Source organism: Macaca thibetana, chromosome 20 (assembly GCF_024542745.1).
Source record: "Macaca thibetana thibetana isolate TM-01 chromosome 20, ASM2454274v1, whole genome shotgun sequence".
Taxonomy (NCBI): domain Eukaryota; kingdom Metazoa; phylum Chordata; class Mammalia; order Primates; family Cercopithecidae; genus Macaca; species Macaca thibetana.
Window position 1 is genome coordinate 41,935,673 of NC_065597.1, and position 27,915 is coordinate 41,963,587.

At 44.1% G+C, this 27,915-nt stretch overlaps 1 protein-coding gene across 3 annotated transcripts in view; it reads right to left on the reverse strand.

The window, feature by feature from the left end:
- The window catches only part of HEATR3 (HEAT repeat containing 3), a 46,950-nt gene extending 19,246 nt beyond the window's left edge, over positions 1 to 27,704 (reverse strand). The window contains exons 1-11 of one of the 3 annotated variants that reach the window (XM_050774818.1): positions 27,378 to 27,704; positions 27,107 to 27,279; positions 24,432 to 24,519; positions 23,001 to 23,113; positions 20,581 to 20,690; positions 17,308 to 17,448; positions 13,873 to 14,150; positions 7,915 to 8,005; positions 7,650 to 7,807; positions 7,289 to 7,371; positions 5,602 to 5,738 (exon numbers count right to left, since the gene is read on the reverse strand). In XM_050774818.1, coding sequence (XP_050630775.1) covers positions 5,602 to 5,738; positions 7,289 to 7,371; positions 7,650 to 7,807; positions 7,915 to 8,005; positions 13,873 to 14,150; positions 17,308 to 17,448; positions 20,581 to 20,690; positions 23,001 to 23,113; positions 24,432 to 24,519; positions 27,107 to 27,279; positions 27,378 to 27,515 — 1,510 coding nt within the window. In that variant the 5' untranslated portion in view covers positions 27,516 to 27,704. Of the gene's footprint in view, positions 1 to 5,601; positions 5,739 to 7,288; positions 7,372 to 7,649; positions 7,808 to 7,914; positions 8,006 to 13,872; positions 14,151 to 17,307; positions 17,449 to 20,580; positions 20,691 to 23,000; positions 23,114 to 24,431; positions 24,520 to 26,662; positions 27,078 to 27,106; positions 27,280 to 27,377 lie in introns of those variants that run through there. The other 2 variants (XM_050774817.1, XM_050774819.1) reach the window with 2 other exon arrangements.
- Between the last annotated feature and the right edge of the window lie 211 nt (positions 27,705 to 27,915).

The following is a 27,915-nucleotide window of genomic DNA, read 5'->3' on the forward strand; positions in this document are numbered from 1 at the left end:
AGGTCAGGTGATCGAGACCATCCTGGCGAACACGGTGAAACCCCGTCTCTACTAAAAAAAATACAAAAAAACCAGCCAGGCGAGGTGGCGGGTGCTTGTAGTCCCAGCTACTCAGGAGGCTGAGGCAGGAGAATGGCGTAAACCCGGGAGGCGGAGCTTGTAGTGAGCTGAGATCCAGCCACTGCACTCCAGCCTGGGCAACGGAGCGAGACTCCGTCTCAAAAAAAAAAAAAAGAAAAAGAAAACTGGCACAAGACAGGGATGCCCTCTCTCACCACTTCTATTCAACATACTGTTGGAAGTTCTGGCCAGGGCAATCAGGCAGGAGAAAGAAATAAAGGGTATTCAAGTAGGAAAAGAGGAAGTCAAATTGTCCCTGTTTATAGATTACATGATTGTATATTTAGAAAACCGCATCGTCTCAGCCCAAAATCTCCTTAAGCTGATAAGCAACTTCAGCAAACTCTCAGGATACAAAATCAATGTGGCAAAAATCACAAGCAATCTTACACACCAATAACAGACAAACAGAGAGCCAAATCATGAGTGAATTACCATTCACAATTGCTTCAAAGAGAATAAAATACCTAGGAATCCAAATTACAAGGGATGTGAAGGACCTCTTCAAGGAGAACTACAAACCACTGCTCAACGAAATAAAAGAGGACACAAACAAATGGAAGAACATTCCATGCTCATGGATAGGAAGAATCAATATGGTGAAAATGACCATAATGCCCAAGGTAATTTATAGATTCAATGCCATCCCCATCAAGCTACCAGTGACTTTCTTCAAAGAATTGGAATAAACTACTTTAAAGTTCATATGGAACCAAAAAAGAGCCCGCATTGCCAAGACAATCCTAAGCCAAAAGAACAAAACTGGAGGCATCACGCTACCTGACTTCAAACTATAGCACAAAGCTACAGTAACCAAAACAGCATGGTACTGGCACCAAAACAGAGAGATAGACCAATGGAACAGAACAGAGCCCTCAGAAATAACACCACACATCTACAGCCATATGATCTTTGACAAACCTGACAAAAACAAGAAATGGGGAAAGGGTTCCCTATTTAATAAATGGTGCTGGGAAAACTGGCTAACCATATGTAGAAAGCTGAAACTGGATCCCTTCCTTACACCTTATACAAAAATTAATTCAAGATGGATTAAAGACTTAAATGTTAGACCTAAAACCATAAAAACCCTAGAAGAAAACCTAGGCAATACCATTCAGGACACAGGCAAGGGCAAGGACTTCACGTCTAAAACACCAAAAGCAATGGCAACAAAAGCCAAAGTTGACAAATGGGATCTAATTAAACTAAAGAGCTTCTGCACAGCAAAAGAAACTACCATCAGAGTGAACAGGCAACCTACAGAATGGGAGAAAATTTTTGCAATCTACTCATCTGACAAATGGCTAATATCCAGAATCTACAAAGAACTCAAACAAATTTACAAGAAAAAAACAAACGATCCCACCAAAAAGTGGGCAAAGGATATGAACAGACACTTCTCAAAAGAAGACATTTATGCAGCTAACAGACACATGAAAAAATGCTCATCATCACTGGCCATCAGAGAAATGCAAATCAAAACCATAATGAGATGCCATCTCACACTAGTTAGAAAGGCGATCATTAAAAAGTCAGGAAACAACAGGTGCTGGAGAGGATGTGGAGAAATAGGAACATTTTTACACTGTTGGTGGGACTGTAAACTAGTTCAACCACTGTGGCACATATACACCATGGAATACTATGCAGCCATAAAAAATGATGAGTTCATGTCCTTTGTAGGGACATGGATGAAGCTAGAAACCATCGTTCTCAGCAAACTATCGCAAGGACAAAAAACCAAACACCGCATGTTCTCACTCATAAGTAGGAATTGAACAATGAGAACACTTGGACACAGGAAGGGGAACATCATACACTGGGGCCTGTCATGGGGTGGGGGGAGGGGTGAGGGATAGCATTAGGAAATAGACCTGATATAAATGATGAGTTAATGGGTGCAGCACACCAAATGGCACATGTATACATATGTAACAAACCTGCACGTTGTGCACATGTACCCTAGAACTTAAAGTATTAAAAAAAAAAAAAATTTAGCCAGGCACGGTGGCTGGTACCTGTAATCCCAGCTACTCAGGAGACTGAGGCAGGAGAATTGCTTGAACTTAGGGGGCGGAAATAGAAGTGAGCCAAAATTGCGCCACTGTACTCCAGCCTGGGCAACAGAGTGAGACTCTATCTCAAATGAGAGAAAAAAAAAAAATCACCTGCAAATATAAGCAATTATCCTTTATCAAATTCATTCTGATAAGAAAATATTCTGTTACTCCAAAATAAATAACAATGATACTACTTTTCGAGTCATTTTCATTCTCCATTTCTCCAAATGCCAGTGTCAGGTGATACGAAGGCCATAGATGGGATATGAGTATGGGCCCCAAGCAAGCTGGATAGCCCAGAGGTATTGTAATGGCCCTCTTCCCCCAGCAGTAACCATCCAAACCCATTACACATGCAAGGCCAATTCAGACTACCAATCCCTGGAAGTAACTGAGCCCATGTCGTTAGGTGAATACATTTTCAAAATCACTGTTGTGACAGTAATGTGTGGTAGGTGATTTCTACATAAATAACATCATGGCCCTCAGGATACACAAAAGCATTCTTAACCTAGCAGCATGTCACATTCCTGAACCTTAAAAAAAAAAAGATGATGTCAAGAATAGACATGAAATGGGAATTTATTTAAAATCGAAGTGCTTAGTTATATTTTCCCACAATTCAGAAACGTTCCATTATTTCTCCAGGACTCAGCTTGGGATGGTTTTCCTGTGATCTTTGCAGTTAATAAATGTGCTGGCCTCAGTGACCACAAATAACCATCAGAACCAGGAGAAACATATCTGAGTGCTTTCACTATAGCACAGGCACACAGGGAGTTTGTTTCAAGTGAAATAAACTTTGCATGCTGCCTGGGGATGGGACCTGGGGTACCTGGACCAGACTCTCACTGAGAAATGGCCCAGAGCTGAGAGATGGCAGCTTGTGGAACCAGGGCTGCCAGGGTTACCTAGAGCTTAGGCAGGGCTTGGAAGCAGTGAGAGACTTGGGGTCCTGCTCACTTGGGACTCTGGCTGTGGTCTCCCTGCCTGGCTCTGCCCCTTGCCTCTACCCAGGGGAATTGGTGGGGGTGGGCATGAGCAACAGCAGCCCTCTCACTCCCACCCCACAGGACACCTTGCTGGGCTGATGGGAGCCAGAATGCTTGCAAAAGTGGGGGAAAGTTCCCTCCCCGTTTATCATCCAGATCTCTTCCAGGTTTAGAAGGAGGTTGCAAGACAAATACAAAGCTACAGCCATCATCTGGTCTGCTCACACTGATGAGCCTTTGTACTCCAGTGCTTGTCCCGTCCTGCCTTGGAATGGGAATGGGACTAGCACTGCCCATATCCTGACTATATCCTGTCCTGGGCATGGCTGGGCACAGCTTTCATGGGATCATTCCAGCCAATGAATGCACAGTCAGGGAGTACTTGAAAGCTACACCTGTTAACTGATCAATGTTGAAAGGGCGGCAGAGACAGCTCAGTAACCATTTATGGGTTTCTGAACATTTAATTACTTAATTTTTAAAGATTAATTTAGAACTTGAAAAACATGTACCATTAAACACACAGCACCTCTTAGGAACTTGATGGAATGTAAAACAAATGTCTAAAGAACTGGGGACCAACATTTGAATGGATGTTGACACAAAAACTTGTATTAGTAAAAAGTGACTCTCTTTTGATTTTTTTTTTTTTTTTGAAATGGAGTTTCACTGTTGTTGCCCAGGCTGGAGTGCAATGGCGCGATCTTGGCTCACCGCAACCTCCGCCTCCAGGGTTCAAGTGATTCTCTTGCCTCAGCCTCCCGAGTGGCTGGGATTACAGGCGCCTGCCACCACGCCCAGCTAATTTTTGTATTTTTAGTAGAGACAGGGTTTTGCCATGTTGGCCAGGCTGGTCTCGAACTCCCGACCTCAGGTGATCCACCTGCCTTGGCCTCCCAAAGTGCTGGGATTACAGGTGTGAGCCACCGCGCCTGGCCTGATCTTTTAAGAGTTCAGTTCTTGGACTTAATGTTGTGTCTAAAAAGGAGGATAAAATATATGAAGAATACACTGCATGTAACACAATGGAATTATCTTATTTGTCAGCGTAGGAAGCAAATATCTTCACATTTACCCCCCAAAAGTCCTGAGAGACACCTGGAACCTCAGCAGCTGAGAGAGAGGGGCAGAATCCCACCTCCCAGGCTACCCTCACTCCAGCAATGGATGCTGGGTGGAGTAACGTGGAGAGTTTTCCTTTAGTATACAACACACCACTTGTTCTTCTCTCTCAGTCTCTATTGTTTTTGTTTGTTTGGTTTGAGCTCCTATAGTTTAATGTAGTCAAGTTAAGTAAGATTTTACTATGAGGAACTATGAAAATCTGTTAGAAGAATATGCATCGGACTTTGTACAGCTAGTTTTTTTTTTTTTTTCCTCCAAGTGAAACTCACAGCTAGGTCATTTAAAAGAATATTTAACTCCAGTATCTCTATAGATCTTTGTGTGCATATGAAATTAATCCATATCAGAGACCTGTTAACTTAGAGATTCAGCTCCTACCATGCAAATGTGTTTGAAGAAATATATATATTAGATGATGGCAAGGTGTAGAATTGTGTGGATGGTATTCTACCATTTGCCTTACACACACGCATGCATGCCCACATACACATGCTTTCTTACATATGGAGAATCTCTCTGGAAGGATACACAAGTAACTGGTGTAACTGTAACTTGACTCTGAGAGAGGAACTGGGTGTGGAAGAAAGGAGCGAGGCTTCCAGTTTCTGTCCTCTAATAAACTTTTGAATTCTGTACTACATACATATATGAATCAAATTTAAATGCTTATAACTGGGAAGAAAATAATAGAAAATTACTCAATTATTATTATTATTATTTGGAGATGGAGTTTTGCTCTTGCTGCCCAGGCTGGAGTGCAGTGGCATGACCTCAGATCACTGCAATCCCCGCCTCCTGGGTTCAAGCCATTCTCCCGCCTCAGCCTCCCGAGTAGCTGGGATTACAGGCATCCGCCACTACGCTCAGCTAAATTTTTGTATTTTAGTAGAGGGGTTTCATCATGTTGGCCAGGCTGGTCTCCAACTCCTGACCTCAGGTGATCCTCCCGCCTCAGCCTCCCAAAGTGCTGGGACTACAGGCATGAGCCACCGCGCCTGGTCAAGAATTACCCAAATACCTTAATGAGGCCTTTATGATGTTTATGATTCAGCCTTGATTGGCCTGATAAAACTAGATGCAAACAATTTTAATAAAAAAGAAAACTATAAGCCCAGGAGCTGCCTGCATACCTCGTTTTGACTCTGTACCCCCGGGCAACTATAAATATGTGATTTCTGTGTCTGGGAAAGGTTTCTGCAGATTGGATGACAAACAATACACATTTACAAAATCCAAGTTCCTGCCCCTTCAAAATTCTGTTTTGTCTGCGTAGTCTTTCACAATAAAGCCTAAATATTTACCTGGTTGAGAAAAAAGCAGCTGTGACAGATGCTGTGCAAGTGTCTGAAGGGCTGCGGCTCCTCCCAGGTGCTCCACATCCAGGAGGGACACAAGACTCTGGAGACAGAAGAGGGCTCTGCACTGAATAGTGTTCATTCTGGAAAGGAAGTGAAACAATGCTGTCTGTTTCTCCAGAAGTTGCCCATCAGAATTCAGTATTAACTTTTAGTCTAAGCTTCAGGTTCTGACTGGAAATATCTATAAATACAAGGCGATCTATGGCAGTTAGCAAAGAATCACAAGGTGAACTGTTTTTTGTGTTTTCTAAAATGTATTATCATTTTTCAGACGGGGTCTTGCTCTATTGCCCAGGCTGGAGTGCAGTGGTGTGATCACAGCTCGCTGCAGCCTCAACCTCCTGAGCACAAGTGATCCTCCTGCCTCAGCCTCCTAAGGAGCAGGATTACATGTGCACGCAACCACACCTGGCTGAGTTTTTTATTTTTTGTAGATAGGGGTCTTGCTATGTTGCCCAGGCTGGTCTGGAACTCTTGGCCTCAAACAATCCTCCTGCCTGGATAAGTGCTAGAATTGTAAAGTAACCGTTAATCTGCCAAATCAAACTGCTTGAGTATTCACGCCCTCTGATATACAACTCATTAATGAGTCATGAGGAATCTGTTTTAGAAAAATTTCTATGTAGGGTAGCATCCTTAAAATTATAATTTTCTTCAGATAGGAAGAATTCTTATTCTGTTTCCCAGGCTGGAGTACAGTGTCACCATCATAGCTCACGAAAGCCTTGGACTGCTGAGTTCAAGCAATCCTCACACTTCAGCCTCCTGAGTAGCTAGGACTACAGCTGAGTGCCACTATGCCAGGCTAGTTTTTGTAATTTTTTTTTTCTTTGTAGAGATGGGGTCTTGCTATGCTGCGCAGGCTGGTTTCAAACTCCTGGCCTCAAGTGATCCTCCCACCTCGGCCTCCCAGTGTCCTGGGATTATAGGTGTGAGCCACCACGCCAGCCTAAAATTATTTTTAATTGTGAAATGTGACAAATATATGGTTAAGTACACAACATATATAGAGAGCTTAACAAATAGTCTATGAAGCCAACACCCATGCACCTGGGAAAGAAAGAAACACTGCCGGACCCTGAAAGCCTGTCTCTCTTCCTTATAACATCCCACCTCCCTGACACCTACAGGTAACCACCACACAGACTTTTACGGTAAACATTTTCTTGCCCTTTTTTTTTTTTTTTAATAGGCTTATCACCAAGGTATGCATCCCTGAACAAAATAGTTCAATGTTGCCTGTTTCTCAACTTTGTAAAAACTGAATCACAGTGTGCGTATTCTTTCATGTCTTGCTTTTTTGGTTCAACAATGTAAGCTCCATCCAAGTTGTGAGTAGTTCTAATTCAAATCCCTTTTACTGCTGCATGTATTGCACTGAGTGATTTTGCCAAAATATATTTACCATTCTAACTCTGATGGACAACAAATTTGTTTACGGGTTGGGGCAACTGTGACATACACTGCTATGAACATGTATTCTAGGACACATGGGCAGTATTTTTCTGGTATATATACCCAGGAACAAAACTTCTGGGTCTGAGGGGGAGTCAGCACCTTCTATTTAATGGCCCATCATTTCATAAAATAAAATAATGACAAATGTTCTTGAAAGTAGAAAAGTTCTTACTTTCTAATCAAAGGTTTCCAAGTAGGGTTCCTAGAACATAGGTCAACTGCAATGCTGTTTGGAAAGGCAGTTTTCTCAAAAATCTAGATTTAAAAGAGGCAGTAAAGCAAAAGTTAAAGAGTAGTCATTTAACACATGATTCCCTTATATAATTCCAAAATATTACTCCTAAGTGAAATGGTTAGGCTTCATATAGAATGACCTTTTCACCTACTTCCAGTACTATTAGCTCAGCTTTGTCTCAGATCTTACCACCATCTACAACCTGAAAGTGTGAGCTTGCTTCTTTTGTACACAGAATGAATACCTTGCTTAAGCCTTTCCCACGCTCCACGGTAAGCCTAGAATGAAAACGGATTACCTTCTTTGGGATGAGGTAGTTGGTGAGAGCAGTGTGAACCTCATGGGAGAGGCAGAGGGGAGAGAACAGCTGTCCCCCGCACTCACTGAAGGAATTCTCCATAAATGCATCACTTTCATCACTGCTAGAAAGTTCTTCCCATTCGTCATCAGAGGGATCTGGGAAGCGGGCAAACCACGCAGAACTGGAATAGTTAAGAAAATCTCCACGGGAGTTTCCCTCTTGGCCCAGGGGGAAAATGTCTAAATGTAAACTGTTAACAAACCTTCATTGCAGCACATGTTGACGATAATTTCCAGAGCAGTCTGTTGAGCTGTCAGCAATGCTATAGTCTCTCTCAGCTCCTTGTCAGTGGGCTTTAAAAAAAAAAAAAAAAAAAAGTAAATGACCAACTCTCAATGGTTGGGAAAATGTTTTTGGGGAATTTCCTTAGTGAAAGCCTACTAGATTTTTGTACTTGGAATAGAGCACATGGAGAATGGGGTAGGTAAAAGAAAAGTCATGAAGTGCCAGAAGTACAAACGAGCATTATAATTCCTCTTGGTACGGTGGAGCATGCCCCCATTAACTGGGTTCCCATCCATCTGCATGGCTATTCCCCAAGCGTCGCTTAGTTAGCTGGAGAGAACAGACAAATATCCAGGAATTCTGAACGGAATTCACCCTGAAACTTAATCTACTATGTCAAGAAGTAGCTGGGCATACTAAGATTTAAACAAGAGTTCATTTCAGACACCAGGCACTTACAAACAAACCTGCTTTTAGATGCTCAGCTTAGATGTCTTTCTTGCAATGGCTGCGTTAACAAACACTACTAAGGAGCCCTTATATGACCTGTAGAACTTGCTATGGAGCAGACGGACTTGCTTCCTGCCTTTCTTTAAAGACTATAATAAAGCATTTCTCTAAGACTAAAGAAAGCAGGAAGCTTTTTTTTTTTCCTCTGAAAATATATAACGCCAACTTAAACTTAACGTATCAACTAATATTTCTTAAAATGGGTAATATAAATTTATATAACCTTTATTCTCAAATTGTCTATGAAAAGTGAAATAACCACACTGATATTCCAAAACAGTACATGGGCTAAAAATAATGTATATTTTACTATTTGAATATTTCCCAACTTTAGTTTTCAACTGTTTTTTTTTCCCCTGCTTAGAGACAGAGAGAGACAGAGTCTCACTCTGTTTCCTAGGCTGGAGTGCAGTGGCACGTTCATAGCTCACTGCAACCTCAAATTCCTGTGCTCAAGCAATCCTCTTGCTGCAGCCTCTGAGTAGCTAGGACTACAGGTGCACGCCACCATAGATGGCTAATTTTTCACTTTTTTGTAGAGACAAGGTCTTAGCCAGGCATGGTGGCACATGCCTGTAATCTCACCTACTTGGGAGGCTCAGGCAGGATAATCCCTTGAACCTAGGAGGCAGAGGTTGCAGTGAGCCGAGATTGCACCACTGCACTCCAGCCTGGGCGACAGTGACACTCCGTCTCAAAAATAAATAAATAAATAAATTTACCTGCTTTTTTTTGAGAGATGGGGTCTCAGTATATTGCCCAGGCTGATCTTGAAATCCTGACCTCAAGTAATCCTCCCACCTCAGCCTCCCAAAGTGTTGAGATTATAGGCGTGACCACCATGTCCAGCCCCAGTGACTTCTTTGTGCAACAATTTAACTATAACTTTTAATCATATTATGTAAAAAAAAAAAAAAAAAAAGAAAGAAAAGCAAATTGCTAATTTAATAGATGTAGCTCAGGGATCCCTAAATTTGAATTCTACTTATTGGTAGCAAGAATGTATATAAAAATAATTTTTTTTTTTCTTCTTTTTTTTTTGAGACGGAGTCTTGCTCTGTCACCCAGGCTGGAGTGCAGTGGCCGGATCTCAGCTCACTGCAAGCTCCACCTCCCGGGTTTATGCCGTTCTCCTGCCTCAGCCTCCCGAGTAGCTGGGACTACAGGCGCCCGCCACCTCGCCCGGCTAGTTTTTTTGTATTTTTTAGTAGAGACGGGGTTTCACCGTGTTAGCCGGGATCGTCTCTCGATCTCCTGGCCTCGTGATCCGCCCGTCTCGGCCTCCCAAAGTGCTGGGATTACAGGCTTAAGCCACCGCGCCCGGCCTATAAAAAAAATTTCTATTTGCTTTGTGTGTGTGCTAATTCAACTAAATATACATTTATTAGAGAAGATTCAAAGCTAAACAAGACATGTTGCTGCTGGGCTGTCATCCACTTAAAATATATGAAGATCTGGCTTATTCTTTTTTATTCTTTTTTTTTTTTTTTTTTTGGAGACAGAGTCTTGCTCTGTCACCCAGGCTGGAGTGCAGTGGCATGATCTTGGCTCACTGCAATCTCCGCCTCCTGGGTTCAAGCCATTCTCATGCCCCAACCTCCCGAGTAGCTGGGACTACAGGTATGCACCACCATGCTCGGCTAATTTTTTGCATTTTTAGTAGAGACAGGGTTTCACCATATTGGCCAGGCAGGTCTTGAACTCCTGGCCTCAAGTGATCCACCCACCCTGGCCTCCCCAAGTGCTGGGATTACAGGCGTGAGCCACCATGCCCAGCCAAAGATGTGGCTTAAAAGGAACTCTGAAATTAAACTCCACCTCTTTATGTAACTCTCTTGCTCAGAACTTTTCTCTGCTTCTCACTGCTATCGAGCTGACATAAAGAACCAATTTAGATGAAATGTTATGACATCTGTGATTTGCTTCAAAATAATCAGTAGAGAAAAGACAGTGTGAGGGGAACTAGATGAAATCAAATAGAAGAGGATTTGAAAATTGGTAACTGTGGAAGCTAAGCAGAGAGTACTTTACTTTTGCATGTGCCCCCACAAAAAAACGGGTTGAACTGCTCTTCCTTTGTATCTCTGTGGTTATACCTTCTTAAGTTAAATGATGCAGTTTTGATTTTTTTTTTTTTTTTTTTTTTTTTTTTGAGACGGAGTCTCGCTGTGTCTCCCAGGCTGGAGTGCAGTGGCGTGATCTCGGCTCACTGCAAGCTCCGCCTCTCGGGTTCACGCCATTCTCCCGCCTCAGCCTCCCAAGTAGCTGGGACTACAGGCGCCCGCCACCACGCCCGGCTAGTTTTTTGTATTTTTAGTAGAGACGGGGTTTCACCATGTTAGCCAGGATAGTCTCGATCTCCTGACCTCATGATCCACCCTCCTCGGCCTCCCAAAGTGCTGGGATTACAGGCTTGAGCCACCGCGCCCGGCCGCAGTTTTGATTCTGAAGGAGTGCTGCAGAAGACACTGGATAGTGTGGAAGACCACAGCTGAATATAACTTGTGTTCCTGGCACCCTAGTGGCACTTAAACACCGGCTGGCTGACCAACTAGCATGTTAATCATCCAGTCGAGTCAGTTAAGAACACTTTATTTTCCTTTTCTTTTTTTTTTTCTCCTCTATCCCACCACCCCACCACCGCCCATTACTACAATCTTAAGGAAGGCTTTTAGCCGGGCGCGGTGGCTCACGCCTGTAATCCCAGCACTTTGGGAGGCCGAGGCGGGCGGATCACAAGGTCAGGAGATCGAGACCACGGTGAAACCCCGTCTCTACTAAAAAAATACAAAAAATTAGCCGGGCGCGGTTGTGGGTGCCTGTAGTCCCAGCTACTCGGGAGGCTGAGGCAGGAGAATGGCGTGAACCCGGGAGGCGGAGCTTGCAGTGAGCCGAGATCGCGCCACTGCACTCCAGCCTGGGCAACAGAGCGAGACTCCGTCTCAAAAAAAAAAAAAAAAAAAAAAAAAAGGAAGGCTTTATTTCTATTTTCATTTAGTTTTGTTTTTCTGAAACAGAGTCTCCCTCAGTTGCCAGGCTGGAGTGCAGTGGCGTGATCTTGACTCACTGCAACCTCCACCTCCCAGGTTCAAGTGATTCTTGGGCCTCAGCCTTCCAAGTTGAGTGGCTGGGACTACAGACACATGCCACCACACCTAATTTTTGTGTTTTTAGTAGAGATGGGGTTTTACCATGTTGGTCAGGCTGGTCTTGAACTCCTGGACTCAGGAAATTTGCCCACCTCGGCCTCCCAAAGTGCTAGGATTACAGGCGTCAGCCACCACACCTGGCCAGAAGACTTTAAAAAGCCAGTTTTTACTGTAAAAAAAAACTGCATTTTTATAAGCACCAAAATAAAAGTAATAAGAAAATAAATCTCTACGTAACAGTTAAGTATCAATAGTTTTTCAACAGTGGCACGCCTATCTAAACCTTGTTAGACTTGGGTCTCACCCCCAACCTTACTCCCTGGAGAAGGTCCTTGGAAGCAAGGCTGGAGGTGGGGACAATCACACAAGAATGCCATTCTCTCATTCCCAGCAAGGGATTTCAGATCCTTCAAACACAGTATACCTGCATCAGATAGGATCAACAGAAACCTGAGTACCATGGTGCCCACAGCTGAAAATGACCCCATAAGCCCTGATTTATCACATCCCCTCTTTCCACAAACAGGTATGAAACAGGTTGGGTACCACGGTGCACGCCTACGATCCCAGCACTTTGGGAGGCCAAGGTGGGAGGATCGCTTGAGACCAGGCAGCATAGGAAGATCTCGTCTCAAAATAAACCAATAATGATAAAATAAAAAGATCTAGGCTGGGCACGTGGCTTACACCTGTAATCCTAGCACTTTGGGAGGCTGAGGCGGGCAGGTCACCTGAGGTTGGGAGTTTGAGACCAGCCTGACCAACATGCGGAAACCCCATCTCTACTAAAAATGCCAAGTTAGCCAGGTGTGGTGGCACATGCCTGTAGAGGCCGAGGCAGGAGAATTGCTCGAACCTGGGAGGCGGAGGTTGCAGTGAGCCGAAATCACACCACTGCACTGCAATTTGGGCAACAAAAGCAAAACTCTGTCTCAAAAAAAAAAAAAAAAAAAAAAAAAAAAAATCTGTGAGCAACTCAAGGACAGCGTGGCCTTCCCATTTTTGTTATTTGTGCCAGCACTTAACACAGTGCTTTGCACCCACAGGTTGCTCATATGAGGGGAAAAGTGGTTCTATCTACATTTTGATTTCTTTGAAACACCATCAATTTATGCTTCCTGAGACATCATGAACACAGGTAAGCATGAGAGGACATGATTGCCTCCTCCCAACTCAGCCTTCGTTGTCCTTTGGCAGCCTCCTGACTGGTCCTCCTGCTGCCAGGCCCCTTGTGCTCTTCCTTCCTCCAGCTGCCTGAGTGCGCTCTCCAAACACTAACCTGCTTTTTCTTACCCCCTCCTTTATGTCGCCCCAGATGTTGTGTCCAAAAGGCTCTCTCTGGCAGCCTCTTCCTTAGCTCTCCCATAAAGGCTGAGTCACAAGGGCCTACTCTACAGATACCATTCCCTTAGAAATCTATGCAGGGCCACAGCACTGTTCTCGGCACAGGCCTTAGAGCCATGGTTTTATGTGTCTGTCTTCCCAACACGGAGGAAGTTCCTGAAGGCTGGAAATTACATCTTAATCATCTTTTTATGACCAGTGTCTAGCACAGTGCCTGGCATACATTAGGAGCACAGTAAATGTGAACCTGAATGAATAAAGCCTCAGTCACTGTGTTCCTTGTTTTCCTATTTGCTCTCCTCCTTAACAAAGTGTTCTCCCCAAATACGGCTCTCTCTCTGCAGACTGTCAGCTGAAATGCTTCCTGCACCCCAGATTGCTCCCCTTTACTGCAGTATCACACTACCAGCACAACTATGCCACCATCACCCACTCCAAGAAAACTACAAACCATCATTCATCTCACAGTTACCCAACCTCTGCGGATCAGTAGTGGATAAATGAAGATTTGGTTTGCCACCTTGATAAGGCTAAATACTAAAATAAGAGGCAAGAATGCAAGGGACAATTCAGGCAAAGTACAAATTCCTTTAGTCTGAAGACAGTCTGGCAGACAGTATGTAACACAAGTGTGGAGATGCAAGAGTTACAAAGATGATCATCTATTTCTAAAGTGTTCCAAAAGGATAGGTTTATCCCATCTCTGAAATCTTCTCCTGTGTATAAAACTATCACGTTAGATAAAAGACTTTTCCCCCTTTAGGAGATTTTTAATGACATAAAGAGAATCAACAGGAAAATACGACTCATTTTTGCCGAAACGCCCTTTATAGCTAACTTTGCTATAATATTTTTCTGCAAAGCCAAGGATAACTGCTGGAAAAAAAAAACAGCTGTATTAATCCATATTTGAGAACATCAACCTGACTTACCGGAAGTAAATCTGAAACGAAAGTTTTCCTTCTGACTTTTCTCTTATGAGAAATTCCTTCCATTTCATCATCTTCAATCAAATCATCCCCATTAGTGTTCTCTAATATTTCCTCAGCCTCTGCAGCAGTTTTTAACCTTTGCGTTTCAGTCTCTTTCATTTGAATAACTGTTTCACCAGCATCCATTCCCAAAACTTCAGATAAGATCTTTAGTAAGGCATTTATGATTTCTGCTTGACTCTTGCATGGAATAATGTCCTTTAGATTCCAAATTGTGCCTGGGAAAAAAATAAGCATAAGGAGAAGAAATGCCTGTGAAATATTTTATTAAGTTTAAATTTTCACAAGACTTTTAAGGCCAGTGTAATTTCAAAAAATCTCAGCCCCACTGCCTTTGTTCATTATTTATTAAATGTCAATGAGTTCTGCACTGGGGCAGTGCCCTTAGTTATAACCCTGCACAATCATCTTCCTTTCTTGGCACACAATGCCTTTCTCTGATACACTGCGTTATCAGCAGACCCAGAGAACACTCATCAAGTTTCTTTTAAAATGACAAAGTGAGTGGCTTCACTTTCTCTCGTTGTAACCTAAGCTGCTCTCCTCAGCAGCTTCTTATATTCCATGAGTGGAATGGAATGTACTAAAATTCCAATGTCGGTCTCACATACAAACATGAGAGCAGGTTCTTAGTTTTTTGGTTATCAAAAAAGAACAGGAGCTATCATTAAGTAGTCAGAGTAATTTTTTTTTCAGTTACTACAAAAATAAAAACACCTCCTGGCTATCCACCCAAAAGAACTGAAAGCAGGGACTTGAACAGATTACATCCATTTTTGCGAGGTGCGGTGGCTCACCCTGTAATCCCAATACTTTGGGAGGCCAAGGTGGGAGGATCATTTGAGGTCAGGAGTTCGAGACAAGTCTAGCCAACATGGTGAGACTCCATCTCTACTAAAAATACAAAAATCAGCCAGGCATGGTGGTGGGTGCTTGTAATCCCAGCTACTTGGGTGGCTGAGGCACAAGAATCACTTGAACCCAGGAGGCAGAGGTTGCAGTGAGCCGAGATCTTGCCACTGCACTCCAGCCTGGTTAACACAGCGAGACTCTGTCTCAAAAAAAAAAAAAAAAAATTACATCCACTTTCACAATAGCTGTATTCACAATAGCCAAGTTAAAAGTAACCCAAGTGTCTATCAACAGATGAACAGATCAACAAAATGTGGTATTATACCTACAAGGCAATATTATTCAGCATTAAAAAGGAAGGAATTTCTGACACATGCTACAACATGGATGAACCTTGAGGCCACTATGCAAAAAGAAATAAGCCAATCACAGAAAGACAAATTCTGTATAATTCCACTTCTATGAGGTATCTAGAGTAGTCAAGGAATGGTGGCTGACAGCAGCTGGGGGAAGGGGAAATGGGAAAAATTGTGTCTAAAGGGTACAGTTTCAGTTTTGCAAGATGAAAAAAAGTTCCGGATTTTTATTGCACAACAATATGAATGTATTTTACACCACTAAATTATACATTTAAAAACAATTAAAGGCTGGGTGCAGTGGCTCACGCCTGTAATTCCAGCGCTTTGGGAGGTCAAGGTGGGCATTATTATAAGAGCTCAGGAGTTTGACACCAGCGTAGGCAACATGGTGAGATGTCATCTCTAAAAAAAAATACAAAGAATTAACTGTGGCTGGGCACTGTGGTTCATGCCTGTAATCCCAGCACAGGGAGGTCGAGACGGGCCAATCACTTTAGGTCAGGAGTTTGAGACCAGCCTGGTCAACATGGTGAAACCCCATCTCTATTAAAAAATAAAAAAATTAGGCCGGGCGTGGTGGCTCACGCCTGTGATCCCAGCACTTTGGGAGGCCGAGGCGGGCGGATCACGAGGTCAGGAGATCGAGACCATCCTGGCAAACAAGGTGAAACCCCGTCTCTACTAAAAAAATACAAAAAATTAGCCAGGCGTGGTGGCGGGCGCCTGTAGTCCCAGCTACTCAGGAGGCTGAGGCAGGAGAATCGCTTGAACTCAGGAGGCAGAGACTGCAGTAAGCTGAGCTTGCACCAACGCGTTCCATCCTGGGTGACAGAGTGAGAGATCATCTCAAAAAAAAAAAAAAAAGGCCGGGCGCGGTGGCTCAAGCCTGTAATCCCAGCACTTTGGGAGGCCGAGACGGGCAGATCACGAGGTCAGGAGATCGAGACCATCCTGGCTAACACAATGAAACCCCGTCTCCACTAAAAATACAAAAAAAAATTAGCCGGGCGTGGTGGCGGCGCCTGTAGTCCCAGCTACTCGGGAGGCTGAGGCAGGAGAATGGCGGGAACCCGGGAGGCGGAGCTTGCAGTGAGCCGAGATCGCGCCACTGCACTCCAGCCTGGGCGACAGAGCGAGACTCCGCCTCAAAAAAAAAAAAAAAAAAAAAATTAAATGGGCCTGGTGGCATGCACCTGTAGTCCCAGCTGCTTGGGAGGCTGAGATGGGAAGATCACTTGAGCCCAGGAGGTGGAGGCTGCAGTGAGCCAAGATCGCACCACAGCACTCCTGCCTGGGCAACAGAGGAGGACTCTGTCTCAAGAAAACCCAAAATGATTAAGACGGTAAATTTCATGTGCATTTACCACTATTAAAATAAAAAAAACAGGCCAGGCACAGTGGCTCATACCTGTAATCCCAGCACTTTAAGAGGTCAAGGTGGGCAAATCACCTGAGGTCCCGATCTCAAGACCAGCCTGGCCAACATGGTAAAACCCTGTCTCTACCAAAAATACAGAAATAAGCTGGGCATGGTGGCGCATGCTTGTAATCCCAGCTACTCGGGAGGCTGAGGCATGAGAATCACTTGAAACTCGGAGGTGAGGTTGCAGAGCCAGCCACTGCACTCCAGCCTGGGTGAAAGAGCCAGACTCCATCTCAAAACAATAAAAAATTTAAAACAACAACAACAACAACAAAAAACCTCTCAATATAAATTATCTCTGTAAGGCCAAAGGGCAAGAAGAAAATAGATACAGAAACTAAATAAAGTACATACTAAACAGACCTTCAGATAATTTCTTACTTCTGTATTCAGAGATTCTGGAGAGAAAAGAGTTGGTGGAAAAAAAAAAAAAAAACTTACGGAAAACTAAGTGGTCAATTTCTGAAATCACTGGTTCATAAATAAGTGGGGATCCTGACAACAGTGTCTCTTTATCAGGTTAACAGTAGTTTGTTAAATTCAAAACAAATCTATTCCACAAGGCTTTACAACTATAGACAACTGCTTGAAGTAAGGGTCTCTTCTCAAATATTAAAATTTTCAGAACAGATAAAAGCACAGAAGGCCCGATGTGTTGAAATGAATGACTAAATTTTGCCGCCACACATCCATATCAAAAGCTACTAAAACAGTATACTATGCCATAAGGCTAAATTTTACCTGCTACCAATGTCTTCAATAGAAGGGATTCCATGGAACTAACAGGAGAAAGCAGTGCTGATTCCAGCACGTTCAATGCTGTAGCACTGAAAGACTTCAGCAGCTCTGGGTTATCCTCAGTCACTGTCTGCAAACAATATGCTATAAGGCAAAACATAAATATTTAGAAACAAATGAATTCTGCTTTGGATAATTTATACCAGCATAATTCATCAATAAAACGTTGTATTGTTACTTCATTAGATACATGTAGCTTTTGTAGAATATATATGCTTTATCTCAGGGTGATATGCACAAATGAGGCTTCCCAACCTATCAGTGCTGGAAAAGACGTTTCTTTTTAAATTTCTAATGCTGAACAGATGTATACTTTTTTTTTTTTTTGAGACAGTCTTGCTCTGTCACCCAGGCTGGAGTGTAGTGGCGCATCTCAGCTTACTGCAACCTCCGCCTCCCAGGTTCAAACAAGTCCTGTGCCTCAGCTTCTCAGGTAACTGGGATTAAAGGTGTGCGCCACAATGCCTGGCTAATTTCTATATTTTTAGTAGAGACGATTTCACCATCAAGGCCAGGCTGGTCTGGAACTCCTGGTCTCAAGTGGTGTCCATTTTGGCCCCTCAAAATGCTGAGATTACAGGCATGAGCCACCACGTTCAGCCAGATCTACACTTTTTTTTTACAAAATACAATTACAAAGACTCTTTTTTTTTTGAGACCGAGTCTCGCTCTGTCGCCTAGGCTGGAGTGCAGTGGCACAACCTCGGCTCGCTGAAAGCTCTGCCTCCTGGGTTCACACCATTCTCCTGCCTCAGCCTCCTGAGTAGCTGGGACTACAGATGCCTGCCACCATGCCCAGCTAATTTTTTGTATTTTTACTAGAGACGTGGTTTCATCTTGTTAGCCAGGATGGTCTCAATCTCCTGACCTCGTGATCCACCCGCCTTGGCCTCCCAAAGCGTTGGGATTACAGGTGGGAGCCACCATGCCCGGCCTAAAAAGACTCTTAAATGTGGCAATGTCGTTACTATAAATGTTTATAAAAGCTTATCCTCAGGCCGGGCGTGGTAGCTCATGCCCGTAATCCTAGCACTTTGGGAGGCCGAGGCAGGAGGATCACCTGAGGTCAGGAGTTGCAGACCAGCTTGGCTAACATGGCAAAACCCCATCTCTACTAAAAATACAAAAATTAGCTAGGCATGGTGATGCACGCCTGAAATCCCAGCTACTTGGGAGGCTGAGGCAAGAGGATAGCTTGAACCCGGGAGGTGGAGGTTGCAGTAAGTCAAGATTGTGCCACTGCACTCCAGCCTGGGTGACAGATCTGAGACTCCGTCTCAAAAAAAAGGCCAGGCATGATGGCTCACGCCTGTAATCCCAGCACTTTGGGAGGTCGAGGCAGGCGGATCACAAAGTCAGGAGATCGAGACCAGCCTGGCTAACACAGTGAAACCCCGTCTCTACTGAAAATACAAAAAATTAGCCAGGCATGGTGGCGGGCGCCTGTAGTCCCAGCTACTTGGGAGGCTGAGGCAGGAGAATGGCGTGAACCCGGGAGGCAGAGCTTGCAGTGAGCCGAGATCGCACTGCTGCGCTCCAGCCTGGGCGACAGAGCGAGACTCCATCACAAAAAAAAAAAAAAAAAAAAAAAAAAATTTACCCTCAATTTATGTACTTATCAAGGACCAGTAGCAAACAGTCCTAGGTTTTGGGATGTCTGGCTTCCTTTAAATTTATCATGACCTTCAAAGTTAGGGTTATTTCTGGTGGAGCAATAATTCTTTAAGAAAAAAAGTAGTTTATATAAAAGTATGAGCAAATTAAGACCTGTAAAATATTAAATCACGCCCATCAAAATTACTTAAAATGCATGTTACTGCTGTGATCGACAATATATTTACATAGAAATCCATATATATGCATTTCTGTACATATATTCAAATGTAGTATCTTTGTCATTAAGAAACTAATTTACTTTAGCTAACAGCCATGATTGCTACCATACAAGTTCAAAAAAAGTTATATGAATACATGGGACGGAATCTTGTAGTTCATTTTACTATATGTAAGCATTGCTTGACTTTAGAAGTAAAAGTAATAATGTATTTTAAAAATCATTAATCTAGCTACATGCAGAAGGAAAACACTATTATGCAATGCAAAATGACTTTATTCTAATCCATTTCAAAAATGCTCATTAAGGGGAAGAAAAGCTAAAAACAGAAATAAATCTGTAAGACTAAAGGCAGAAAAATAGAAGTGGTTTTTCTTTTAAAACATATGAACTAACTTTCCTGAAATTCTCTTATTGTAACAAAAACTGTCCTCTGAGATTAAGTCACCTATCAAATTCCTAAAAATGGCTGAATTGTTTTTAAAATCCCCATTTACTCACAGCTCCCCAAACCCACCAAGATTCCATTTGGAGAAATGATTTTTAAAATTTTCTCAGTAGTATTTATTCTACTATTTTCCCCCAATTCTGTTCTCTTAAAAATATCCATTAGAGTCAAGAGAAATAGCAGTCAGGGGAATACACTTCTTCCTCCCCAGAAGAAATGCAGTTCCACAAAGGGACAGCTGGACACCTGCCGTAATGATGGGGAGAAAAGAAATGCTCTCCCTCAATTGTTTCTCCACTCCCACCCAGCATTCTGCTGAGCTGCCCATGCTCTGGTTTCTGCCTGCTGCCATTGAGCTGAGGGTCCCCAGTGGCTCCTCAATCCAATAAAGAGAAGGCAAGGCAGCCAAGGACACTGAAGTTGCTGGACTTTGCCTTCCCTGTCTCACGGAAGGCACGCAGGCCTAAGTGGAATTTCAATCACTTCTTTTTCTCTTTCTCTCTCAACAAAACTCAGGCCATCAGTTTTCTGCCAGAAGTATGAGATAGTAGCATAACACATTTAAGTAAGTTTAGATTCCAATTAACTGGCTTAAAGACCTGGTAGTTGTGGGTTACTGTTTCTTAGTAAACGGAGATGAAAACTTTAAGAATTAATAAAGGCTGCTAAGAATGAAAACAGGCCAGAAACCACATATCTTCACATAATTACCTTTCTCCCTTTCAGAGCCAAAAGCAGAAAAATTGAATGAGCAGGTAAAGAATTAATATTAATCACAGATTTAAGAAGACCCAGAAAAAACAGGTGCTGAGCTACACATTCACATACAATGAGAAAAAAAATCACTCCAGTGGAATAAACACACTAAAGCTGCATGAAAATTTTTGAACAAGGCTACACATTCTTAATAAGTCATCACCTTTTCTTCACTTACCTACTGAAATAGCCAGGTCAACATTGGTAGGAAACCTACTTAAATACTTTAACACAATCTCCAAACACCCTTCTTTGTTGAATATAGACACTGCTCTACTACTGCATTCACTAAATTGAAGGGGGAAAAAAAAGTTTTACTATTCACATTTTAACAGTAGGAAATCAACCATAGCAATCCATAAAAAAACAAATCAGGCTTTATAAACCAAGGAGTTGGAATCAAACACCCACCATTTTTATCGATGAAGGAACTAACACCCATTCATATTCACTATACATGAGAACTGGCTATCTATATTTTATCCCTATCACAGTGGGACCTTTTCATCAATCTCTTTGCTATGATGCCAGTTTCCTTATAGCAGGTTAAAGCTGGAAGAGATCTTGTAAATCGTTTAATTCAACTCCCCATTTTATAAATGCAAAGACCCAGGACCCAAGCGGTAATGTGGCCCATCAGAGAGCAAATATTTTGTCAGCAGTAAAGCCAGGCCCAGTACCTAGGTTCCCTGTGTCCAGCCTACTGTTTTTTCTTCCCTCTATACCACAATGATAACAAGTTAAAGGAGGATAAAAGGCCTTTATATTTATCACACAAAAACACAAATTTATATTTTTTTAACCTACTATATTTTAGAACATTAACAAAAACACAAATTTAAAGGAAAATAAAATTATATTTTATTCAAGCCTTTTAGAGTGCAATCATAAATTCATCAAGCAGAATTTGCAGTCTACAATAGAGAAATTACAGTAAGTATTTTTAAAATTATACTACCTTTTAATAAAAGACTCAGACAGCTATCAGTGTTATGAATAAGCAAACACATTAAATAAGAGTAAACAAGGCTAATTATAATAATTGTATCCATGTTTCCAGAGGAAATATCCATGTTGTATGTTTCCTCCATACATACAACATACACACGTGACATGCTAACAGCTAACAGAGCTGACTAAATTATTAAACTAAATCTGTTATGTGATGAAAAATATTTCATATCTTCTATCTACCTACCTACCTACCTACCTACCTAGTTATGGTAGCATGAAGGAGACCACTGTCTAGTCAGGAAGATAAGCCATATGTGTGTAAAGATAATTTGAAATATGAATTATGAAACAAGAATGTTAAAAGTAACTCAGTGATACATACAGGGCTCACAGGTATTCAGAAAAGAGAAATCACCTTGGAGATATATTCAGACTCTTTTCAAGGAAATTTTTAAAAAATTTCCAAATGCAACGATTTCTGACTCAAAGTTATCTGGTGCACAGAAAAACAGCACCCATCAGTTTTTGCTCAAATGCCATTTCCTCAGATCTGATCTCTCTAATATTTCTGGTGGAATGCATTCAGTAAAATGAAATCACAGGCAAGGTCAGATTGCTACATAGGCATTTCAGGATCCAACTTAATCTTGTATTCTAAGAAACATCTGTGCTTTCAGGTCAGCCACTGTAATTGCTGCTGACTGAAGATAAGAAACTGTGACAGAGTCTTGCTAGAAATGTGGGACATAAAATGGGGCAGAAAAAAGTAAATCCAGGTTGGGTTTCTAGCCATTTCCATTCCTAGTAGCAAGTCCATTCCACCCTCACCACTGCTACAATCACAGAATGGAGAGTGGCCTTCTTCCTCCAGGGGCCAAGGGAGCTCTTCTTAGGCATCCACTTCCCACTCAGACGGTAACCGCCAGGGGAGAGGAAGAAAAGCACCAGCCAAGGTCTGTGGTCCCCATCTTAGTCTAGAGCCAAACCAAAGCTGCACCTGCATCTGGGCCTGACCAGCTTAAAGACAAATTTTTCTCAGGGTGCGCAGGAAGTCATGGGAAAGGAGGAGCCACAGGTGCTAGTGGTCATGAGTCCTCCTATTTTTTGTCAGGTGCAATGACTGGAAAGGAAAGCCGTAAAACAAAAGATGCAGTGATGCAATGAGGAAAGGGATTGGGGAGGAAGGTCGATCTTAGGTCACCTGATCCTACCTCCTACCAAGTCTTTTTTTTTTTTTTTTTTGAGATGGAGTTTTGCTCTGTCACCCAGGCTGGAGTGCAGTGGCATGATCTTGGCTCACTGCAAGCTCTGCCTCCAGGGTTCAAGCGATTCTCCTGCCTCAGCCTTCCGAGTAGCTGGGATTACGGGCATGTGCCACCACACTCGGCTAATTTTTTTATAGTTTTGGTAGAGACGGGGTTTCACAGTGTTGGCCTCAAACTCCTGACCTCAAGTGATCCACCCGCCTCGGCCTCCCAAAGTGCTGGGATTACAGGCATGAGCCACCACGTCCGGCTCCTACCAAGTCTTAACATCCCAGATTAACAGGCCTACTAAGGGGAACAGAGATTCCCACACAGTATAACAGAGAATAGCAGCCTGGGTACTGCTATAGCAGGAGGCTGTGTTTGGAAGGCATCTTACCATATATTCCACAGCACGTTCACAGCCTCATTGGCTATGTTCTCAACAGAATTTCTGTTCTGATCTTTTTTCTCCTGCAGGGACATCTCATTTGAATCCAGTCCAGCACTACACTGTAACCAAATATCATGATTAGCACCCTGGTTCCAAAGAAGAATTAAACAAATAGGGTAATGATGGTGATGAAACACAAAGGCTAGACATCAGAAATTACCGTGGTTAACAAGTCAATCGAATCCTTACAAGCAGTACAAAATCAATACAAAGTATTTTACCTAATAAATGTAATAAAAGACAGTAAGAAGGCAACGAAAGATGAAATAAGAGCTTCTACCTAGCGCCTTCCGTTTTTTTTTGTTACATAGCACCTTCTAAGGTACTATTCTAAGCTTTTTACATGTATCAAATCATTTAATCCAAACAATAAACCTATGAGGTAGGATGACTATTATTATCGCCAATCTCCAGCTGCAAATGGGAAAGTGAGGTACAGGGAGGCTGCTGAAGGTGTTAGATTAGCATGTGGTGAAGCTGGGATTCAGGCCCCAGCACTTGGTTCCAAAGCTGGTGCTCTTAAGCCCCTCTAGTACAGACCAGGAGACACTCTAAAGCAAGGTTTCTCAATCCAGGTACTACTGAAATTCTCCACCAGAAAATTCTTTGTTGGGGAAGGAAGGGCTATCATGTTCATTTGGGGATGTTTAGCAGCATCCCTGGCCTCTACCCACTGGATGCCAGTAGCAACTTTTACCCCACAAGCTCTGTAACAACCAATGTCTCCAGACATTGCCAGTTGTGCCCTGTGAAGCAAGATCATACCCAGTTGAGAATCATTACTCTAAAACGACTGATGCCTCTCATCAAAACTGGATATCCTTTATGTAGCCTTAACTGAAAATTACCTATCAATTCAGAATAGCGGACCAGAAGCACTCCAGAGAGAAAGCTCCTTAACCTCTGAACTATGTCATGCAATAAGACTGGAATGAGATCAAACATGAGAACTTACTGTAATCTTCACAAGTTCCTAATGTCTGTGTCTCGGCTTTGTCATCTGTAAAATGGGAATAATACCTGCCTCATAGGATACTGTGAGGATTAAATTATATAATATCCAAAACATGAAAATAATACCTGGCACATAAATAAGCAATGACTAAATACTAATTATTTTTATTGTAAGAAGTTTAACATCTAAAGGAGTGAGTCTGTACAGTTTTAGGCAGGTCTTTTCTAACTATCATAAAAATAAAGCTACAAAATAATAGAGATTAGTATCAATTAAGAGAGTAGATTGGTGTTTCCAGGAAAAGGAATGAAATTTCCACAGGATGTTTGCATAGAAGACAAAGTCACTAACACCAAAGTAATACCAAAACTCTAAGTTTGCATCCCAAAAGCTACCATCAAGATATTGTAAAAACTGCATACCTCTTTTAGCAGCACAACCAGAGGGGTCATGATATCCTTAGTCACCATGTCATCACAAACTTCAAAACCTCCACAAGCACTGAGATTTCTACACAAGAAATTTCAAACATGTTTTACTTCCACATCGCATGTCACAGAACACTTCTACCCTCTCACATTTCTATTTTTAGCCATATTTAAGGTTTCCCAGAGGAAATAGCTTATTGTTTCTGTCATATGCTGCAGAACCAATCCAGAGATTTCCACCTGTTCTGTTCTTTTTTTTTTTTTTTTTTTTTTTTTTTTGAGACGGAGTCTCGCTCTGTAGCCCAGGCTGGAGTGCAGTGGCCGGATCTCAGCTCACTGCAAGCTCCGCCTCCCGGGTTCACGCCATTCTCCTGCCTCAGCCTCCCGAGTAGCTGGGACTACAGGCGCTGCCACCTCGCCCGGCTATTTTTTGTATTTCTTAGTAGAGACGAGGTTTCACCATGTTAGCCAGGATGGTCTCGATCTCCTGACCTCGTGATCCGCCCATCTCGGCCTCCCAAAGTGCTGGGATTACAGGCTTGAGCCACCGTGCCCGGCCCCACCTGTTCTGTTCTGATCTTTGTTCTACAAGATATAAAAAGATGACGCTGTCATATAACAACTTAGTTCTGAGGTTTGAGACAGTATACAGGTACATGGCTACAAGAAGGGAAGTGGGGAGACTTTTCCCATGTGAATAAATCACATCATGTATGAAGGGACCTTTTCTTGGAATCAAGACTACAAGGGCAAGGCTAGGTGCTGTAGCTCACACCTGTAATACCAGCACTTTGGGAGGCCTAGGTGGGAGGATTACTTGAGCTCAGGAGTTCAAGACCAGCCTGGGCAACACAGGGAGACCCTGCTTCTAAAACAAGAAAAAAAAAAAAAAGAAAAAGTGAACTGCAAGGGCAGCAAGGTGGGGCTACTGAGAATGATACCCCCTAAAGCAGCCCTGGGTAAATTTAATTGGAAAGACATGACTTCCGAGTACACAGCACTGTGCTAGTACCTAAGGATATAGAGATAGTCAGAAGATGCCCTCACAATCCGCCAGGATCCCCTAGCCTGTGTATGCTGTGGGAGGAAGGGAAGGGCTTTCCACATGCTGTTTCCTCCCTAGAGGAAGAAGAGCGTCTATCTTCCCTCCATCAACTGGTGAATGCCCATTCATCCCTCAGAGCTCACCTCCAGCACCACTCACTCAGAGTCTTCTTCCCTGAACCCTTTGTTTGTACCCTCCTGTAGCATCCTTTGTCACTATCATTCATTGTAATTATACACTTATGTAACTGTTTGGTTAATGCTTATCTCCCTCAATAACTTTAAGATTTCTTAAGGAGAGACATTGCCTTGCTCATTACCCCATGCCCACAGCCTAGCTCAGTGTCTAGCACACAGGCACTTTATACATATTTGCTATATCAGTGAATGAAATATAAATAACAAGTAGAGACAGAGCTACAAGAACTACAAATACTAACTTCTACTCTTGCCCCCTCTGCAGTCCATTCTCTGCACAGCCAGCAGAGTGGCCTTCTCAAAAGGTGAGTTACAGCATGTCTCTTCCCTGCTTAGATTAAGTCCTCAGCCCTACACCAATCGTACAGCTCATCTCTCTCTCCAGCCTCACCTCCTGTAATTACCCACCCCTGCTCTTTTCTGCCACCTACCTACCCGCTCTGCTCTTTAACCACATCAAGCCGCCTGCTGCTTCGCTTCTTTGCTGCTGCTGCTCCCTTTGTGGGAAATGCTCTTCCCCCTATTTTCCCATGTCTCCTGGCTCTCTCACCCTGCAGATCTCCGTTCACAAGCCATCTAAAGAGCACCTTTTTTTTTTTTTTTTTTTTTTTGACACAGGGTCTTGCTCTATCACCCAGGCTGGAGTGCAGTGGTGTGATCATGCCTCACTGCAGCCTCGAACTCCTGGGCTGAAGCGATACTCCCACCCCAGTCTCCTGAGTAGCTGGGATAAAGGGCACCCACCACCATGCCTGACTAATTGTTTAAAATTGTTCTAGAGACGGGGTCTTGCTATGTTGCCCAGACTGGCCTTGGACTCCTGGCCTCCAGTGATCCTCCTTCCTTGGCCTCCCAAAGCAATGGGATTACAGGCGTGAGCCACCGCGCCCGGCCCAAGAGCACCCAATTCAAACTTCCCACCCCCAACTCATCATCATCTCGTTTTCCCACAGCAATTCTCACTATGTAATATTATGTTTTACCTTTTTACTAGCTTCCTGTCTGTCTCCCCATCAACACGACTTGTGCCAAGACAGGGGATCTTGGCTGTCAACAGATCTCGCTCAACAGTCTTGGCTGCTCAAAATTCCCTGCATCTAGAACGATTCCTGACACATGAATTGAAGAGTTCATCCAAGCAAGGGACCCTAAGGAGGGTTTTTGGAGAGGGTAAAACGTGCGCAGGCGTGACGCTTGAGCAGGTGGACGCTGCAGGTGAAGCAGCCCGGTGGACAGATGAGATGCGTGTGGTTCGGGGATACTGGGGTTCTCTGGAGCCTGGAGACTGGCTTCAAATCTCTGCAAACGGGAGACCGGGCCAGGGCCTGGTGGCACACAGAAGGCGCTGGCTGACCGCTGCGACCGCCCGCAGCCCAGGCGCGGGGGAGGCTAGAAGTGGGCACCGCCCCGGACCCTTCCCGGCTCACCTCAGCGCGCCGGCTGCAGTCTCCCTGACGGCCAGGCTAGGGTCCAGCAGCAGCGGCCCGAGGCGGCGCACGGCGTCTCGGCGCGCCAGGCCCGGGAGTGCCGGCCGCTGCTGCACCAGCCGGGCCAGCCCCGCGCAGGCGCACTCGCGGACCTCGGCGCTCGGGTGCTGGAGCTGGGGAGGAGAGCGAGGAGGGTCAGAAGGAGAGCAGTGCGCACGCGCGCGGGGCAACCTCGTCTCGCTCTCCCGGCCCGGCGGAGCCCTCGCCTCACCTTTTCCAGCAGCTCCGCCGCTGGCCCGTCGTCCTCCTCGCCTCCGGTCCCATTCGCCGCCGCAGCCGCCTCGGCCTGACAGTCGCCCGTAGGGGAGAACTGAGGTCGCTTGAAGCGCTTCGTCCGGCTCTTACCCATGCCGACGTGCGCTGTGCTGACAGACCACCGAGAGAGGAGGGCAACAGCAGGCGGTGGAGGCTGCCGCGCCGGTGACAAGCAACGTCCGTGGCTGCTGCTCAGCTGGGCCTGCTGACTGCTGGAGAACACATGGGGAAACCGTGCGCAGGCGCGCGGCGCGTCGTCTGCTGTGTCGGGGTCGGCGGGGGGGGGGGGGGGGGGGGGGGGGGGGGGGGGGGGGGGGGGGGGGGGGGGGGGGGGGGGGGGGGGGGGGGGGGGGGGGGGGGGGGGGGGGGGGGGGGGGGGGGGGGGGGGGGGGGGGGGGGGGGGGGGGGCGCAGGCGTGGAAGAGGGCATGGGCGGGGCCAGCTTCTGCAAAGGGGCGGAGTCTTGTGGGTTTACCGGGAAAGTAGGAGGCTGGA